The sequence below is a fragment of the Alligator sinensis genome, unplaced genomic scaffold, assembly GCF_000455745.1.
Source record: "Alligator sinensis unplaced genomic scaffold, ASM45574v1 scaffold863_1, whole genome shotgun sequence".
Lineage (NCBI taxonomy): Eukaryota > Metazoa > Chordata > Crocodylia > Alligatoridae > Alligator > Alligator sinensis.
In genome coordinates, this window is record NW_005843063.1 from 395,108 (window position 1) to 413,841 (window position 18,734).

The following is an 18,734-nucleotide window of genomic DNA, read 5'->3' on the forward strand; positions in this document are numbered from 1 at the left end:
GCAGCCTTTGCAGAGCTCCCGTGTCACCTGGGACCTATTGCAAAGCTGGTCCTGAAGAGATCGCTGCCCGTTTGCCTGTAACTTTTGGCCCCGCGGGTCTGGGGAGCGAGCGGGGGGGGCGGGGTTAAATCTGGGCCATATCGGGCCGGCACTGGCGCCACCCTGCCCCGCACACCAGGATCGTGGTCTGGGAGCAGGGTGGATTTGATTTAAATTTATTCGATTTAAATCACTGGTCAGGAAGCCTCGATTTAATCATTGTTTTCTACTAAAAGTGCTTGCTTGTTTGATATAGCCTTCATTAAAATATTCCCAAACAGGGTCTCTCTTATGGCTTTTGCAAGCTCACTGCTATGATAGGTTTTCCCTTCTACCATACCATTTCCTCCCTTTAAAAATGGTGTTTTTAATTTTAAAAAAATCATTAGAACAAAAAAAATCATTGATTTTTATCTACCCTGCCTGGGAGCTCAGTGCCGTTCCCTGCTGCTCCCCCTTACCATGTGTCAGGGCTGGGTCCCAGGAAGCCAGCACTGCCCCCTCTCAGCCCTCCTCACTGGCACTGGATCCTGATCCATGGGCCCAGAGAGTTGGCAGCAGATGAGTGGTGCCACTGCTCTCCTACCAACAAATGTCCAGATCCGTGAGGAGCCCTGAGTCGGCTGACAGCACCATGGGCCAGATCTGGCCTATACGCCAGAGGTTGAGCGCACCTGCCCTATAGGTTTGCTTTTCTGGGGATCCTGCCTCCCCATGCCCTGAGCTTATTCAATGCAGCATTTCTGAAATAACAGCCTTTCTGTTCTGGTGATCTTCTGTCCTTAGAGAAATTCACAGTCACTCAGCCTGTTTCTTTTTATTAGTTAAGTGACAAATCAAGAACAGCTTCCCCCAGTTGGTTTTTCAACTGTCTGTGCCAAAGAGTTGTCCTTAACATGGTCTTAAAGACTTGGGGCATTGCCTGTGCATGGTTGTGTTACCCTGCCAGCAAATATAGTAATTCAAGGCCCCTATAAATACTAGGCTCTCTAGCTTGGATGCTTGAGTTAGTTGTTTAAAATAAGTCTCATCCACTATTGTTTTTTGTGATGTGGGCACCCATAATAACATTGCCTTTGTTCTTTCCCCCTTGATGTAAAGACTTTCAATAAATTATCTCTTACTTAGTTCTGAACCTTAGAACAAGTGTAGACCTTTATAATGAACAATGCCACCTCTCACCATTTTTTTCCTCGTGTGTGTCCTTCCTGAACATGCTGTGCTTATCTATATCAAAATCCAGTTGTGCGAACTTTCTGACCAAGTCTTTTCTCTACGTCAGACAGTGTGGCTCTACTAGGTCTTTCAGTTCTTTCTGTTTATTCCTTACTTTTTTCCCTAGCATATAAGCATCTTAAATGCCTAATGGTTTGCCCCGCTAGTTTTTCTCTTGTGACAAGCATTTCTATATTTCCTCCTAGTTTAGTCAGTGTTTCTACTTTTTTATTCTTTTTTTGTCTATTATTTTTTAACATTAAAATATAGTGCTTCCTGAGACTCAGCTACATTGCTTCTTTCAGGATGTATGCTGAAATAACTACACAACCCATAAAAAGTTCTTTGGACTTTTCAGTTTTAAAGATGATGTTAATGTTTCAGGTTGTTTTTCATACTTTTTAATTATTATCAATTCCATATCTTTTTAATGTTTCTGAAAGTTGTTCTGTGTGTTGTATCTTCATCCCAGATGTACAAAAATGTGTATTTGTTGGATTGTGTATTCAAATTATTTTTATTGTCTCCTTTCCAGTTGCTTGGGATCAGTAATGCTCAACCTCTGACCCATGGACCAGATCTGGCCTGTGGGACCGTCATCTGGCCTGTGTGACTCCCTACGGTCCAGAAATTTGTAGAAGTGCGCTGATATATCAGTCCATATTGGATCGGCGCTGATAAAAGGAAAACTGACATTATTGACAATCGGCTTTTTTTTTTAATTTATTGTAGCCGGTAATGTCATTGATAAATGCCATGTCCATGCATTCAGCTGCAGCATGCACATGGCCAGGAATGCAGCCCAGCAGTGTGGAGACCATTGTCTGGCCGGGGGGGAAACTGGCATGGTGGAGACAGATCTAGGCTCCCATGGAAAGGCAGGGAATGGGGCTGCGGCAGGGCTCAGAGGGGGGGGCACTCCCCACCACTGCACACACCCCTGGGGAGGCATGGGGGGCATGTGCCCTCCAAATTTGTGGATGGGGTAGGGGTGGGTACCTGCTGCAGGCTTGGGGCTGTGGGTTGTACCAGCTGCTTCATGGTGAGGAGGCTGGGCTGGGGCTGCGCTCAGAGCAGGTGGCACTGGGAAGGAGGCTATGGTGAATTTTGGGATGGCTATAGCCCACCTTCCCACTCCAGGCACAGCCCCAGCCCAGCCCCCGTGCTGGGAAGAGGCTGGCACAGCCCCTGGCCCTGAGCCTGCAGTGGGCAGCCTGCTCTTGCCCTACACACAAATCTGGGAGGCACATGCCTCCCCCAGAGGTGCGGGGAACAGCCCCCCTTTCCTTCCCTCCCCACTCCTCCCAGACAAGCCACCCGTGTCTCTGTCCTGCATCCTACACCGCCCTGGCTGGGTAGCACCTGCTCCTGCCCCAGTCCCAGTCCCACTCCCTCCCTCACTGCAGGGGCCTCGATCTCCCCTCCCCTCCCTTCCTCACAGACTTACTGGCCAGACGCTGCTCTCCGAGCTGCCAGGCTGCATATCAGCTATTGGATCGGTATCAGCCGCTATGGCTGATTAATAATCGGCCATTGGTATTGGCCAAAAAAATCTTTATTGATGTACCCCTAGAAATTTGGCAATGGGGGAGTGGTGGCAAATAACAGTGCCACTACTCTGCCACCACCGAATGTCCAAGCCTCATGGACTGATGACTTGACCCCATGTGTTGGATCAGGCTGGTGTTTGAGGTCAGGGCCAGGGCCCAGAATGGTATGTCTGTTTGGGGCCACACACTGACCCCACTCTAGATCCAGCTCATGAACCAAATGCATGTCACTTGTCTGTCCCACAGCCCAGAAAGTTTGGGCACTACGGCTTTGGATGATCATTCAAGCTGGAGAGGCGAATAGTTGCTTTCCTATCGATGCTCTTTCTGATTTTTAGAGTGTTATTGACAAAGGTAATCATGTGACTTAAGCTTTTGTACCTTAAAAATAATTTTTAGCACTTTATTATTTTTTCTGGTTCTGTTATTACTCTGGGGGTTTTGAACCATAGTCTGTGATACTTTTTTTTTTCATATTTCACAGTAGCCCTAAAACAGATGGGAAATGCTTTAAGGAAGTGGGGGATGGAGAAATTGGCTGACCTGCAGGATTTTCATAAAGAAGCTAAAATAGAAAAATCTACGGTATGGAGAATATGAATAAACTTTCTTTCCTTGCTTTTTGGCTCTGGTGACTTTGTCAGATTTTTAGTCAAGCAGCCCCTCCGTGTGTTTCATAAAAATAACTGTTCTTTTTGATAGAGGTACACCAATATATTGGTCCATAATGCATCAGCATTGATATAAGAAAAATTGACATAATTGTCAATTGGCTTTTTTTGGCTGACGTGGCTGATAATGCTGCTGATAAATGCCATGTGCGTGTGTGCAGTTGCAGCATGCGCGCGGCTAGCCGGGCAGCTTGGACAGCAGCGTTCGGCTGGTAAGTTTTGGGGAGGGAAGGGGTACCCTGCCCTGGCTGGGCAGTGCCTGCCCTGGCCCAACTCCCTCCCTCACTATGGGAACCTCAGTCTGCCCCCTTCCCCTTCCCTCCCCAACAGACTTAGCAGCTGGATGCTGCTCTCCAAGCTGCCAGGCTGCATATCGGTAATCAGATCGGTATCGGCTAATATGGCTCATTAATAATTGGCCATTGATATCAGCCCAAAAAATCTTTATCAGTGCATCCCTACTTTTTGAGCATGCCCTCTTGCTGATCCATTGAACTGCATCTATGGTAACTATCAAAGATGCTGAAATTGATTGCACTAATAGGAGCTTTTAAAAGATGTCTTGTAGATTGAAGTCTTAACTTAAGTGATGGAGTGATTTAAGTTTATGATTACATGTGATATAAAGTAAACTTATGATAAGATCATTATGTTCATGTTTAGCCAAAAATAATGTGAGGATATAAATACTCTGAAGAAGAAATAGTGTTAACTAAGTACTCAAATATTGTAGCTGTTATGAGCAACATTAGCTTGTTTTTTATTAGATCTTCGCAACTACTTTCATTGTCTTTACTACTGTTCAGAGATTTGCCAGTTTGAGTGAGGTCTGATGATACTGTTGTCTGTTTTTTGCTGCTGCTCAGAAACTTATCAGTAACAGTAAACATGTCACGAAATGACTCAGTTAACTCAACTGTTGACTGAGAGAGAAGACTCCAACCTAGGGATTAAGCCAGCGGGTCTCAACCTTTTTAGACTCATGGTCCCCTCTTAGCCTTGACTTGTTCTTGACTATAGAAAAATAATAAGTAAGTCATCTGTTGCAAAGAACTCAAAAGGACCAAACAGGTCAGAATGTTTTTGACACTAGGGATTCCTATTTGAAATTTCTGGGTACACCATGTGTATCATATTTGCATGCCTAATTGCTAACATTGTGTGGCACTGCATCACCCTTGAAAGGATCTCAAGGCGTCTCAGGGTGCACAATCCCCTTGCAAAATCCTGGTTGAGAATCACTTGTCTAGGCACTATGGAGAACAGGGCTGTTGAATTGGCAGCCCATGGGTTGTGTGCAGCCCATGAGGGATTAAGTTGTGGCCCCAGGTCTCCTGCCTGCCTGCCATTCCCCACATTGTTCTGGCTACAATATCAGCTGTAGTCTCCAGGTTCCCCTTCCACGTACAACTGTTGCATCCTGCTTCCACCCCAGAGAGCAGGACAATGCGCTGTGCTGCATGGGGAACTGAGGGTCAGTCTGAGGTTGCACGTTGGGGGGATCGCACTGGCATGGTGCAGCAGTGGTGGGGAAGGGGAGAGTACCCTTGTGGGGGTGGGACATGGGGGGAGCATCTACACAGCACAGCTCCTGGAGGGTGTAGCCCCCAAGGACTTAGAAATTGGACAGGCCTGATGTGAAGAGTATTGGAGACTTTTCTTTACCAACCTCAACAAATAGGAAGCTTAGAGGTGATTGTAAGAGACAGATGAGAATGCTTCCTTTCTTCTGGTATTGTCTCTAGTCCTCCTAGCTGAAGGATACAAAAGATGGAGTGCCAGATTTTATAAGATATTTAGGAACATAGCTACCTTTTAAATATCTGATGTGGAGTACCCAAGCAGAATGAATGGAATCTCCCTGGCAGAAATTGCAGTAGCTTCTCTTTCCCAGTATTTAAGGAGTGAAAAAATAGGGATTGTGTGTGTGGCATGGTTTCTTACGTAGGTTTTGTCTCTGAACATAGATACACTGCCCTTCCCAGGAGTGCATAGCTAGAGGCATGGCTTTTTGAAGAAAAAGGTATATTTTATAAGAAAGATATTTATCTCTGGTTCATGGGGATTCTCCTGGGAATAACAGGGGACAGATATGTTTTTAAGCCTAACATGCTTTTTTCCTGTTTTGGAATTTTACAAGAGGGATGATGCACAAAAATAACTGAATAAGAAGACTATAGTAGATAATCTCTTGTATGTGTTAATCAGTAAATACATATTTCTGTTTTGGCTGCAGATACTGATACCACAGTAGCCTCATTCCTCTACCTGGAGTCAACATGTCAACGAAATCTGAAGCTCCACTTTCCTTGACTGACTGTCTCTGCCAAATTTGCACGGAAATTTTTGTGGAGCCAGTGACCCTACCATGCAATCACACTCTCTGTAACTCCTGTTTCCAACTGACAGTAGAAAAAGCAAGCCTGTGCTGCCCTTTCTGCCGCCGGCGGGTCTCTTCCTGGGCACGATACAATGCTCGCAGAAATACTCTTATCAATTGGGAGCTGTGGGAAAAGATTCAAAAGAATTACCCAGAGGAATGTAAGCACAGAGTTAATGGGCAAGATCTGGTAGAGGAACGTAAGTAAAAACTACATTGTCTTGGACCTGTCTGTGCTCTAGCAAAGTTGTTGGCTCTCATGGGCTTGGATGTCATGACATGAGACCACCACAGAATTTCACTGCTGTAGCTGTATTACTGGGAAATACAGTCTCAAAACCAGTTTGTTTCAGTGCAAAGTAAACTACAAAAGAAGGAAAGGTGACCTCTCAAGCCCTGTTTACACAGCTTTCCTCATTGTTACACTTTGCCTGTGGGCACTTCTGATTTTAGGCCCTATGGAGGCAAACTGGTGAGAAATGCAGGCAGAGCAAAAGAATATCTTAATCTCAATTATTTTATTACTAAAGCACTTGAGCGTTACTGATCTTGAAACTAACAAGCCTTAAAATGCGCTTTCCCAAGTCTGAGCTTAATGCTTCTTTTGAATCCATACTTTATCATTTTTTCAAGGTAGGTAGCACCGCTACTGCCTCCTTTTTCCTGCAAGTCCTTCTCAATGCAGTGGTTATTAGCCCTTTGCACAGAATAGAACTCTGCTGTGACATAGGGCCCCTCAGTTTGCATAAGAGCAATTTAGGGTCAATGGGAATGATTCAGCTACTGACTCATGCCTATGGAACAATGGCATTGACTCCAAATTGCTCTTATGATTAGTGATAATCCTTCAACTTGCTGTCCAGTACCTTTCCTGGAAGGGACACCTATCCAGAATACAGTGCAGGTTGCCTTTGGGGTAAGTTGGGATTCAGTATTTTAAATCTAATTCAACAAAGTTCAACAAACTTCATAATTGGATGCTGTCATGGCTTGATTTATCAGTGTGTTTTCTCTGAGATGGCCATTGAAATTCTTTTGATTTGAAATTCTTTTGAAAAAATTCTTGATTTGAAATTCTTTTTATCTAACAGGGTATCCTTGAAGCTATTTGTACAGACACCTTATGCAGGTTAAAGGACCTGTTTTCTTAGCTTATTTGAAAAGGCAATTATTTGCTTGGTTGTGCATGAACATATAATTTTATCACTGTACGACCTGAATGTGCACTTTTATTTGTGAGGCACATTCCTTGAACTACTTCCTTGAGATGTTGTGATATGGCTAAAGGGAAAAATAAAGGCTCTCCATTCCAGAGGAGTAAGTATTCTGAGGGATGTTTCATTTTGCAAAGGAGAGCAACAATACATTGAATCAGACAGATAAAATTATAGTCTCATGCTGTAGACTTGCTGTACTACTAAGACTTATGTATCAGTATTTAGGAAATGACAACATTTCTAATCATGTCATTTAGGAAATGACATTTCATATCTCAGAAGGTTTAAGCAGGTAATCAGGGCAATATAGCAGTATTCTTCACCCAGAAGGGAAGGGGAGTCCTTAATTCTGTTTCTTTGAAAATAGGCATTCTAGAGGAATCTCATTTGAACGTCCACCACAGTCAGAGTTTGAGCTGTGTTGTGGTATTGGCTTTTCATCTTTAAATAAATACTGCTTCCAATTAGTTGGAAAAGAAATTGACCTTTGAGAACACCAGTGAGTTGCACCACTTAACAAATGAGATTCCTATGAGAGACTTTAAAGAAACAGAACAACATATATTTTCTTTTTGAAAAGCCTTTCAGGCTTTCTTCTGGAGCACAAAAGAAAAAAAGAAAGATTTCTTTTTGCCTTGTAGGTTAGCTTTAAGGTTTTGCCCATCTTGTTTTAATTCACTCCACACTAGTGTAATAAGAAACTATTTTTGTCATAATGGATGAGGGAAAATGGACATAATGGTTCATAGAGATGCTTTTGTTTCATATTTGTGAGTTGGAACATATTTCATGTCTGTTAAACAACACAGTTTGGCTAAGGGGCAGGAATGGATATGACTCTTCTGTGTGTTCTCAGCTTAATATGAACCAGAATAATATAATTTTTATGTTATATGGTAAGAAAAAGATTTCTATAAAAGTCTGATGTTGAAAGTGATGGTTTTTCTTTTTCTCCCTACATTCTCCTTCTGTTTCTTTGAGTTAGTTTGTATATCACAACCACTGCATCAGCTAAGCAAGCCTGGTGAGTTGAGACAGGAATATGAGGCAGAGATTAGCAAGGTAAGTCTAGAAACTTAATTGATGTATCTATTTATTCTAATCTTGTATGTAAAGGGTGACTAGTATTTGATGTGTGTAACTTACTTCCTACAGTTTAAGACAGGCTTAGTTCTTTGTTGAAAAACTGAAGAGAAATGAGCTTCAAGAATTATTTGAATTTGGAATAAAATATTTTAATTAGTGAGAGACCTGAAAAATTGAATTTCCTCCCTTATTGAATAAAAAAAAAATAGTGCTGGAAGGGACCATGAGAAGTCAATCAATCCAGCCTGTTCAGGGCAGGGTCAGCTCTATCTGGGTTGATATATACAAGAGAAGGCTAGGAAATGATTTTATTAAAATGTACAAGAATATGTGCAGGAAGAACATATTTCATACTAATAAGAATATAAAACCAAGTAGCTGGAAGTAAACAATAACAATTAAAAAATAAGAAGAGGGTTCAACCTTTTTAACAATGAGGGTAGTTAATCACTGTAACAGTTTACCAAGGGATGTTACACATTCTCGGGTATGGACATATGAACAAATCACTTCAGGGACAAAAGGGGCCAGGTATTTACTCTCTGCTAGCTGTTCTGCAAAAAGTACCCAGATGCATGCTCTTCCTCATGGTAATTAGGGGAAAAATCAGCAGTAATTTACCCCTTTTTCTTTGAGAGCTGAACTATCACATTTTAACTTCTGCTATGCACATGGGCAGTTACCCCAGAGTAGCTGTTGGGCAGTAAGGCCCCACCACCCTTTTCTCATGTTGTTCGTATGTACACACACTCAGTGTCCAACTCTTTAAAACATAATAAGTTGTTTAGAAAGAGAAATTTTGCAGGGTTCAATTGCAAAATGTTAGGCTCAATATAGTTATTATTGGGTAAAGTTTTATGGCTTGTTATAGGGTTACTCAGACCAGATGAACATAATGGTTCAATCTGACCTGAGTGTTTGTATACCTTTGTACACTGAACATTCAGACTAAGGATACAAATATGATAGAGCATCTGGGAGGTCTTAGACCTCCTGTTACCCAGCGTTATTCACTGCAGTCCAAGAAATGAAGTGTCATCCTTAGATATGTGCACTTTCCCACCCATGCTGAGCTGTGGCTTCTGTAGGTCTTCATATACACATCCACCTCATGTCAGAAAACAGAAATTTAGAATTCCTGCTCTGTTCCTGTAACTTTCAAGTAAATAACATTCTTTTCATACTGATGGTTGAGAAGCCTGTTGTAAGTTAGCAAGTTTACACACACACAGCTTTCTAAGTATCAAAAGTTCTATTTCAAGGGTTGGCAGCTTTTTGCTGGTGTAGCCTCTACCATCCCTCACCCCATTTGCCAACTACATGCACTCACCCTTGCTGCAGATTCCAGTTCCTTCTGCAGTGAGTGTAATGCAGGTGCAGGCAGCAGAGGGAAGCACTGAGGAAAGGATGGGTGGCACAGCACAGGTCTGTACCACTGATTCCCCTCTGATTGATAGGACCTTTACAGGCTGGATCAGACCCCTTTGGTCAGATTCAGCTTGTATGCCATAGGTTGCTGACCCCTGCTCTGTTGCTTTACTTGATTATTTTATTTGATACTTACGGTTTACTGCAGCATCTTGCATACTGTGTCCTGTATTAAGATTAATAAAGTCTCAAGTATAAGACTTCACAGCATGCTGTTAAATCTGTCCTATGAAAGGTAGAGAATGACATAGGGAAGTTCAGTTTATCGAATTTTAAATGTAAGCAGATCTACTATAATGTGTTTTCTACACCAACACTTAATTTTAAACGTTTCAAATGAAATCTTAACTCTTCTTTCAGGTGGAAGCTGAGAGACGGGCACATGAACAGGAGGAGAACAAAGCAAGTGAGGAGTACATTCAGAAGCTGTTAGCAGAAGAGGAGGCTGAACACAGACTAGCAGAAGAAAGGCAAAAAGAGATGGAGGAACAGCTAAAACGAGATGAACAGCTGGCATGGGAGCTGAATAACAGCCTGGTAAGTTTAGATCTTTTGAAGCATATGCAAGAACTTTTGGATGGAATCTTAAGACATTTTTGAATTTCATTAGTGAGCTGGTATTAGATATGAGGTACTTAAATACTACATTGATTAGTAAGTACTACATTTTAAACAGAGAAAGGGAGGAAATATCCTGATTTTTTTTTTCCACATGTTTAACATATACTTGGAAGTCATATCAGTAGTTTGGTTAGTGTTTTTTTTCTTTTTTTTTAAATAGTCCCTCATAGCAACACCCTTCTCTGCTCTCATAAGCTCTTTTCTTTCTTTCTAAAATAAAATCAGTTTTATTTTGGAAGAATATAATTTCTGTTACCTGTGCTTGGGAAGGAGTGAAAAGGGTAATGTTAACATTTGAAAAAACTGCACTTAGCAGTGATTAGAATTCTTCTATGTGTAGATATGGGATGTATATTTGGTACCATTTTCCATTTGATTGTAGTACTTGCCAAAACTGCTATTTAGATAACACCTCTTGTCTACTAATATTACTGCCTGCAGATAAATGTAACGCATGATAAATGTAATGTGTAGTTGTTTAGAGGATTACACAGCTTGTTAGCACTACAAAATTTTATTCAGAATCACGCTTATTTTCAGTTTTGTATAACCTCTGTATTTTTACTGTCATTGAAGAACAAGCACATAGAGGAGCCTACGATTGGCACTTCTTCACTTGCAAACAGTCTTTCATCTGGCCCCTCCCCAGTTAATTCATGCAAGACAAAGAACAAATCGTGCAGCTCTGGAGACATTCAGAAGTAAGGTTTCTGACTAATATTTGTTGGTAAACTTCTATAATGCAAACTGTGGAAGAAGGAATATGTTTTCTGGTTTAGAAAGTGCTTCCACGTATAGCAGGGGTTTGGGTTGTATAGCTGAACTTTTACATGTATCTCTATAAACTAGCTTAATAGGATCCTAGTTATGTCTCTCAAATGATTTCCATATTAAACTCATTCAGATAATAGGTAAAAACAGAATCTTTCTAATTTAATTTGCAGTTTAGATGATCTAGAATCTGAACATAGTATTTTTTTCATCTAGAAGGCAGGGTATATATCCACTTTTATAGACTAACTAAATAAGATATATAAGGATAGAGGCAGAGCATAAGCTTTCATGAACCTAAGTTCACTTCATCAGATGCTGTGAAAGGAAGTACAGAAAACAGAGTTAAAAGGAGAGAGAAATTAGAATACAAAAGGGATTGGGAAGAGAGCTAGGAATAGGGGTAGGAAGGAGGAGATAGTGCTAGGAGAGAAAAGCAAAGAGCAGTAAACTCATGGGAACAAAAGAGGGTCACAAAAGCTGATTTTGGTATTGAGATAAGAATCCATAGTCCCTGTTTATACCACATTTAACACAACCCAGTTTGTGGATCATTTCTTGTTCTTCAGTTTCTCATTCAAAGTTTGTTTGTTTTTTTGCTGGAGAGCTGCAATCCTGAGGTCAGTAATGGAGTGTCCGAGGAGGCTTAAGTGTTCTGCCACAGGCTTTTCATTTATTCCTACATGTAGAGATCTGTCCCACATAGACAGCAGATGGATGTTGTAAGCTGGTGATGATGCATATGACACTGGTTGAGTGCAAGTGAGTGCACCTTGGATGTTGTTCTCCTTGTTGTTAGGTCCAGTGATGATGTGGTCTGTGTTGATGTGGAGATACAGTAGACATTTAGGTTCATTGCAAGGCCTGGTGCCTCAGTGAGGATGGGAGTTTAATTATTAGTCTGTTGTTTGAGAGATGCTGTTTGAGGTTGGGGGATGTAACAGGGAGACAGTGGCTCCTGTTACTTTAACAAGAAAGTGCAGCAGGCCACTTACTGTGTAGGCAGGCAGCTGAGCCAAAGCTAGCTGCGCTGCACAAAGCTTGATGTGTGGGGCAGATTTTCTGGCAGCCTGAGAATAAAGGCTGCAAGCAGCTGGGTTATGCTGCAACAGGGAGGAGCAGGCTGGCCAGTAGGTCCAAGGGAAAACCCCAATGCTTGACTAAAGTCACCTGGCTGGAAACGGCAGTGCTTCAGGGTATATAAGCCCAGTGCCTGAAGCAAGGCAGGTAATCAAGCCCTGCATGTTGCAGGGAGCGGAGCTCTAGGAAGGAAGGAGCTGCAGGAGACCGTTTGGCAAGCACCCAAACCAACCTTGAGAGCTGGCAGGTGAGAGATCAAAGGGAAGGAGGATTTGCAGGATGCCATTGACCCAGAGTGAAGGGAGACCTTTAGTTTGGAAGCAGTTGCTTGTATTTGTGTTGTGGTTAGTTTTAACCCTGGTGAACTGGAAATAGCTGTCAGGGGAGGTGTGGAAACAGCAGGGCAGGGTGTCAGAGCATCCTGCCTGACTTCCCACAAGAGAGGTTAGTGCCACTGGCACAAGAGTCCATGGGCCTGCTGTGGTGGTACAAGGTATTGATTAAGCATTGCTTCAAAGTTCAAGGCCTTGGGTTTTAGTCCTGGGTTGGGAGGAACCTGAGAGAGAGCCCAGAGTTTGGGGCCACCAGACTGAGAGACAGAGACTGAGTGGAGAGGCAAAGAAAAGGGAAAGCTGGCAAGGAGGCAGCCCAAATACAAAACCCCTGACACCAAGAGCCCTGCAAGGCAGTGAGATCCTGCCTTAGGAGTCCTCCTATCTTCATCATTGAGCAGGGGTAAGATGCCTCCCAATTTAATTTTTCTTTCAACAAGGCACATGAGGAGAGTGGGAAGGTATCCAAGTGGACAGTAGCAGCAGGACTGGCTGTAACAGAGTGGAAGGGCCCTCAATTTCCTAGGTTTGTAAGCCAGAACAGGTTTGTCCCCAAAGACTATCTTGAGATGATTATCCTTTTCCAGGAGAGGTTGGAGATCATTAATGATGCATCTTAGGTGTTCAAGCCAGGGGCTGTAAGTGACAACCAGAGGGATTCTGTTGTCCTTGTCCCAGGGTTGGTATTGTAGCAGGTCAGAGCGAGGTCTGAGTCTGGCTTTGTTGGTCTGAATGGCTACAGTTTTGGGAGTGTTTTGTAATTGTAAGAATCCCTGCTCTAAATTGTATTGTAAGAATCCTTTTCATCTGACTTTTTAATAAAGAATCTGTAGATGGAGCTCAGTAATTTTGTTGCTGCACAGACAAGAGCAGAATTAATCTTTAAGTCAGAATAACTTGAAACAGACACCAACACTAATCTTGCCCTCTTTGTTTGTCAGAGTTAACCCTGAGGTCTGGAGTAATGGGTAGGGTGGGTAGGCTAAATGGGTAGTAATGGGCAGGCTAAATTTTTTTCTTAAAGTTTTAGCATTTGTTTTTTTTCCTTTCAGATATCTGTCTCCAAAACCTTGCAGTGCTTTGGTATCAGCATTGCTCTCTACAGCAAAAGAGCGAGAAAGAAATGGCTCCTTTTCTATGGTAACATATACTTCCATATGAAGTTATCTGTTTTATAATTTATTAATAGTTGCAAATTGTCTTTTTTTTTCCTTTGCAGTATAGTTTGGAAATGCAGAATTGTCATAAGAAAAGCAAATTGCCGTTTACATTGTCAGAGGCCTGTGTTTGGTCAGATTTTAAGAAATGTCCCTGATATAATTCTATCCATGGGCACACACAATTTTGTCACTTTAGGAAAAGCTGTAAAATCAAACTATGGATTCCAGTTTTCTGTTTTCAGTTTTGTTTATGGCCAAAAAAAGTCACCATTAGCTTTTCCTGTTTGAGTTCTACTTTTCTAACAAAAAGAATCATAACTGCAAATTCAGCCTACTGCTGGGAAGGCTGTATTGATTGTTTTGTCTGAGTTTTGTCTGGTCTTTTTTCCAGGAAAGCAGTAGCACTGAAGACAAAAGCTTTATACTGCAAGAAGATGAGAAAGAGGAAATGCCAGCTTTATCTCCACAAACATTCCTCACCAACTTGCAAAATACTGAAGTTAAGGATTCGTTTTTAGAATCATGTCTAACTTACTTAAGTGTCCATACTCCAGTAAGGTCTTATCCTGTCAAGAGGGAAGGTATGGCAGATCCACAATATCAGGTAGATGAAATTGCAGATGCAGAATGGGAAGAACCTGAGACTGGACTTCCTAACTCCACAAGAGATGTGACTAGAAGTGCCTTTGAAAATGATGATTTTACATGTAAAGAAAGCATAAACTTGGGGAAACCTGCAGAAAATAGCACTTCTGTTCAGGAAGCAGCAGATTCTGTGTTTGCCAGCCCCAGTGCAACGCAGATCTTGATGAAAGTTGCCGGAAACAATTCAGGTGAGGGAAAAATCACAAATGGATTACAGAACACTAACGAGACTCCCAAAAGAAAATATTTGGACTCTCCAACAGAAGCAGTCATTGATTCATGCTTGCTGGATAAGAGGAGGAAAACTTTTCCAGAAACATTTGAAAACCAAAAAGAACTGGTAAATGATCTCCATCTGCAAATACATATGGATTTGGAGCAAAAACTTTTGGAGAGACATAAGCAAGAGGAACAGGATAGACTTCTGGCTCTGGAGCTTCAGAGACAGATTGACAAAGAGGAAAGGACACTAAACAGACAGAAGGGGTCTCCAGATGAGTACCTATTGCGCACTAAATTGCCTCCATCTAAGAAGGAATCTCCCACTGGCAGAGGAAGTTGTAAGATGAGAAAGGACTCAAAATCTCCAAAAAATCAGACTGAAATGGCTTATCGAACCCTGCGAAGAGCTTCCCACAATGAGAACTGGCAGTCCCCCACCAAGCTCCAACTGAAATTGCCCAGTGTCAAAGGAGGAAAGGTGCTGAACTGTGTTGTCAACAGCTGTGATTCTCAGGATATCCAGTCACGACCCAAGACTAAGCAAAATACAATCCTTCAGATGTTTAAGAGGTCTGTTTCAGAGTAACAGCTCAATAGAATTGAAAAAACCATATTTGGCTGGAGGGCAATTAAAGCTGCTTTAATACCTTTCTCTGTATTAGGCAAAACTTCATGTGAGCAGCTAATTTTAAAATGATTATATTAAGAGGAGAATCAATCTGGAACACAAGTGCATGCACAATTATACTTTGCTGTTGAGCTGAGGAGCCTCTAATGCCTTCCTTTCTTCTATCAGTTTTAATCTCTTCTTTATCAACATTGCATCTCCCTTCTTCTGTCCTTAGTAATACTCTAAGTGTTAGAAGGTGTTGGTGTTTAACATCAGAACAACTGATGCCCTCCATGATATATGGTTGCTTCACATTGATACAAGGAATTGAAACCTTTTGTAGTAAGGACATGCTTTAATTCAAGATAAATCTGACCAAAGGGCTACTCTGTATCTTCAGTTATTTGCTCACTGCAGGGAATAAGCAGCACAGCCACTGTTCATTAGGTCAAAAGGCTGGCCTGGAACTATACCATGCGTTGCTGCTGGTTGGCAAGGATGTGACAGTTAGCTAGGTTTGTTAGGAATACTGTCCTTAGTGGCATCACTTACAGGTTCCCTAATGTGTTTGTAGCTACTGTTAGGGCTATCCGTATTAGCACTGGGTGAACAAGCAACTGAATGCCATTTGTTTTAATAAAAAACTATTTTTTTAGAGAAAACAGAAAAATAAAGGCCCTTTAGCTCTTACAATATTTAAAAACAAGAGTGGGGAGGGGGCTTTTCTATAGATGTGTCATTGGTATTAACAGTTGAAACTGGATTTATAAATGGGAGCCAGTTATCGCAATCTTTCACTGGAGCCATTAAAAGAAGATTTTTGTTTTGTACTGTTTTCTTCCCACAGTTATATATAGATTCCAACAGAACCAGGGTTTCAAACTTGGTTACCACACCCAGCCAGATCTGGACCACAGGATTTCTTGTAGGCTGCATCCAGACCCACCTGCAGTGGTAGGGCAGGCTGTGTCTGGGTTACCTCTGGGTGCCTGACCCACTATGTTAGCTCAGGGAGATACGGGGATTAAAGCAGCCATTGTTCGCCTCATTCCCAAAACACATCCCCAACAGGGCTCTGTTTCCCAGAATTTGCTGGCAGGGATACAGAATTTTGCCACTGCATAGGTGTCCCCTCTGCTTTTTCATCAAATTAGTTGCACTGTTATATAGACTACAAAAATGCTGAGAGGAGAGCTTATGACAGGCTACAGATATTAGATAAGATTAAGGTTTTCTTGTTTATCTGTATTCGTTTGTCTTCATTATTGTTATGAAACTAACATTTACATTATGAAGAAACAAAAATCAACTATTGTTTTGTTTTGAATTAATATTTTTTTACAAAAAAAAAAGCCTACAATACTGAAGGACTTCTGTAGGTACTCACTAAATATATTAATCAGTATTATAAATAGATTTAAGTTTGGTTCTTATTTTTTTCTGAACTACACAATTTGGGATTACTGAAAGCTTTCAGAACTAAAGCTAAAAATGATGTTTTGAATCCGAGTTTAGTATTGGCCTTTTGGCTCAGTTCAAGTTTAATAAATTAAACCTATTCTTAACATTAGTTTTCAAGATTAAAGCCCAAGACATTCCAGAGTCGCAGTAAATCTGTTTCTACTTCTGACTTAAAGTAGCTTTGAACACTACAGACCTGGTACCCTGAATTGATTTTGTCATCTTTTTAATAAGGAAGACTTAAAAAGATTACACTTTACTATAAACAATGTTTTGAATTAATCTGGGGGAAATGTGAACAGTTGAGACAAGCCACAAGTCTGAGTGATTTTTGCCTTCAGGTATTTATAACAACAACTCTTTGAGGAGCTTTATGTACATAGATGGCAACTTCCCTGAAGACCATTTCAAATTAACAAATGCAGTAAGGTGAGATGATGCAACATAAAGAAATACTCTTGGCTTTGCCCCTCTTATTGCTGCCTCACCCATTGTGCAAAAGCTTTCACTCACTATGTACTTTAAAAAAAAAATAAAGTACCCCACTTATATTTTATTCTTTTTAATGCCTACATTTATTCACTGAAACTCATTAATGTTTTCCTTCATTTAAAGGGCTTCCTAAAAACAAAATGTTGACTAGATTGTTACTGTTGGGTCTCAGCATTTTCTGTTATCAAAAACCTGTAATTTCTCTAGCTGTCAGAAGTTTATGTTTGTTTGTTTGGGGGCCATTGTAGAATTAGTCGCTACAGACTTATTCTTAGACTAGCTTCCTGAGCCTCAATGCTTTCTAGAATATTCTGTTGCATTTCCTTCTGGCTTTGCTTAAAAAAGGGGTTGCTGATCTCAGTGTTGCCAGCACTTGTGATTATGCAACAAGTCTCATTATTTGGTAGTTTTCTTAAAGCTACAGCTTTTGTGAGGTCATGTGATTTAAAATCCCAGCTTGCCTGCTTGCTTGCTTTTTCTTTTTTTTAAAAAAGCTACTATATATTAGGGTTGCAGAGGAACCATAAAATGTGATTTCTATGCACTAAACATACACAAGACAAAAAGATCCCCAAATGTTATTTTCAAGTCAGTGTCATGACTTAAGGATGCTTGACTTCTGTTTTAAAATTTCTTTGGTCACATAGCTAAGAAGCATCTTACTCAGCTAAAGCTGGTGTTTGAGAAATTGTGACCTTCAGATTCTTGTTGTGTTGTCCCACAAAGGGTAATTTTGATTTCACAAGCTAATTGATGGATAAGCCTTAGTGAATGGTACCTTTAAGGCTACAGGTTCATTTTTCTTTGCATACTTTCAGTACACATTGGAACACTGACGGTGGTACTTCATCTAATGACTTATTGAAAGAAAAACTCAAAAATATATTTTTAAATGAGTATCTAGACCAGTGATTCTCAGCTGGGGTGATGGGAAGCCCTGGGGTGTTGCCAGATCCTTTGAAGGGTGCCAGGAAGTGTGAGGAGATGAGCAGATAAGCTGGGCTCAGGCTTGTCTCTGCCTAGACAATCCTGCACCCCTACTGCCGAGCCCCTATGTAAGGTGGTAAGTATTGTAATATATAAATTCGTTTTTGAAATTTGGTGCCACTCAATTCACAAAAGTTGTGGAGAGGTGGCTCAAGTCCAAAAAGGTTGAGAGAGAACCACTAGCCTAGACATAGGCTCCCCAGGCAGTTTTTGAGCATTTAAATAGGTGGCCTGATTTTTAAAAAGCGCTCTGCCTATTGGAATTAATAACAAATGGATGTTTGTAGGCATAGTTTCATGCCTTATATGTACATTTGAAGCAAACTTCTTGCCTGTAGCATCTAGTTAATCAATTAAAGGCATTTCAGAAGTCATCCTCAAAAGATGGTATTTACTTGATTGTCATCTTTACAGTAGGAAATGGTTGTGTCAATGCCACTCAGATATGAAAATAAAACTACTAAAAACTTTTACTTAATTCTAAAAATGCAATACATTCATGTACAGACTATTTACTTTGAAGAGCATACCTGCTAAATTTAGCCTGATGCTACAGTTGGATATATCAGGACCAACTTCCACTAATGTTAAGGTATTTGTTCTCAGTGCTAGTTGTGGTTGGTTGATGGCACCTTAAGAGACCAATCGTTTCTACCTCTCCTGCCTGCAGTCTGCTTCTAAATTGTATTAAAAGACATCTAAAAATGAAGTAAACTTTTCTTAAGCATTAATTTTCTGTTAAAATAATTACTGGACTTGACACAGGG

At 41.0% G+C, this 18,734-nt stretch overlaps 2 protein-coding genes across 3 annotated transcripts in view; both read left to right on the top strand.

The window, feature by feature from the left end:
• Positions 1-2,245, top strand: part of SMCO1 (single-pass membrane protein with coiled-coil domains 1) — a 15,010-nt gene extending 12,765 nt beyond the window's left edge. The window contains exon 4 of the mRNA XM_025193526.1: positions 1,790-2,245. Within this exon, the coding sequence (XP_025049311.1) occupies positions 1,790-1,806 (17 nt within the window). The 3' untranslated portion in view covers positions 1,807-2,245. The remainder of the gene's footprint in view (positions 1-1,789) is intronic.
• A 510-nt stretch (positions 2,246-2,755) lies between these two features.
• Positions 2,756-17,065, top strand: RNF168 (ring finger protein 168). Of its 2 annotated transcripts, XM_025193524.1 has the most exons (9): positions 2,756-3,158; positions 3,289-3,389; positions 5,443-5,498; positions 5,712-6,055; positions 8,058-8,134; positions 9,947-10,123; positions 10,784-10,908; positions 13,443-13,530; positions 13,942-17,065. In XM_025193524.1, exons 4-9 carry the CDS (start codon positions 5,755-5,757, stop codon positions 15,001-15,003), a joined length of 1,830 nt encoding a protein of 609 aa, XP_025049309.1. In that variant the 5' UTR covers positions 2,756-3,158; positions 3,289-3,389; positions 5,443-5,498; positions 5,712-5,754; the 3' UTR covers positions 15,004-17,065. The 2 variants fall into 2 exon arrangements, with proteins under 2 accessions (XP_025049309.1, XP_006037151.1); XM_006037089.3 differs by lacking the exon at positions 5,443-5,498 and having other exon boundaries at positions 13,942-17,063.
• The last annotated feature ends 1,669 nt before the right edge of the window (positions 17,066-18,734 follow it).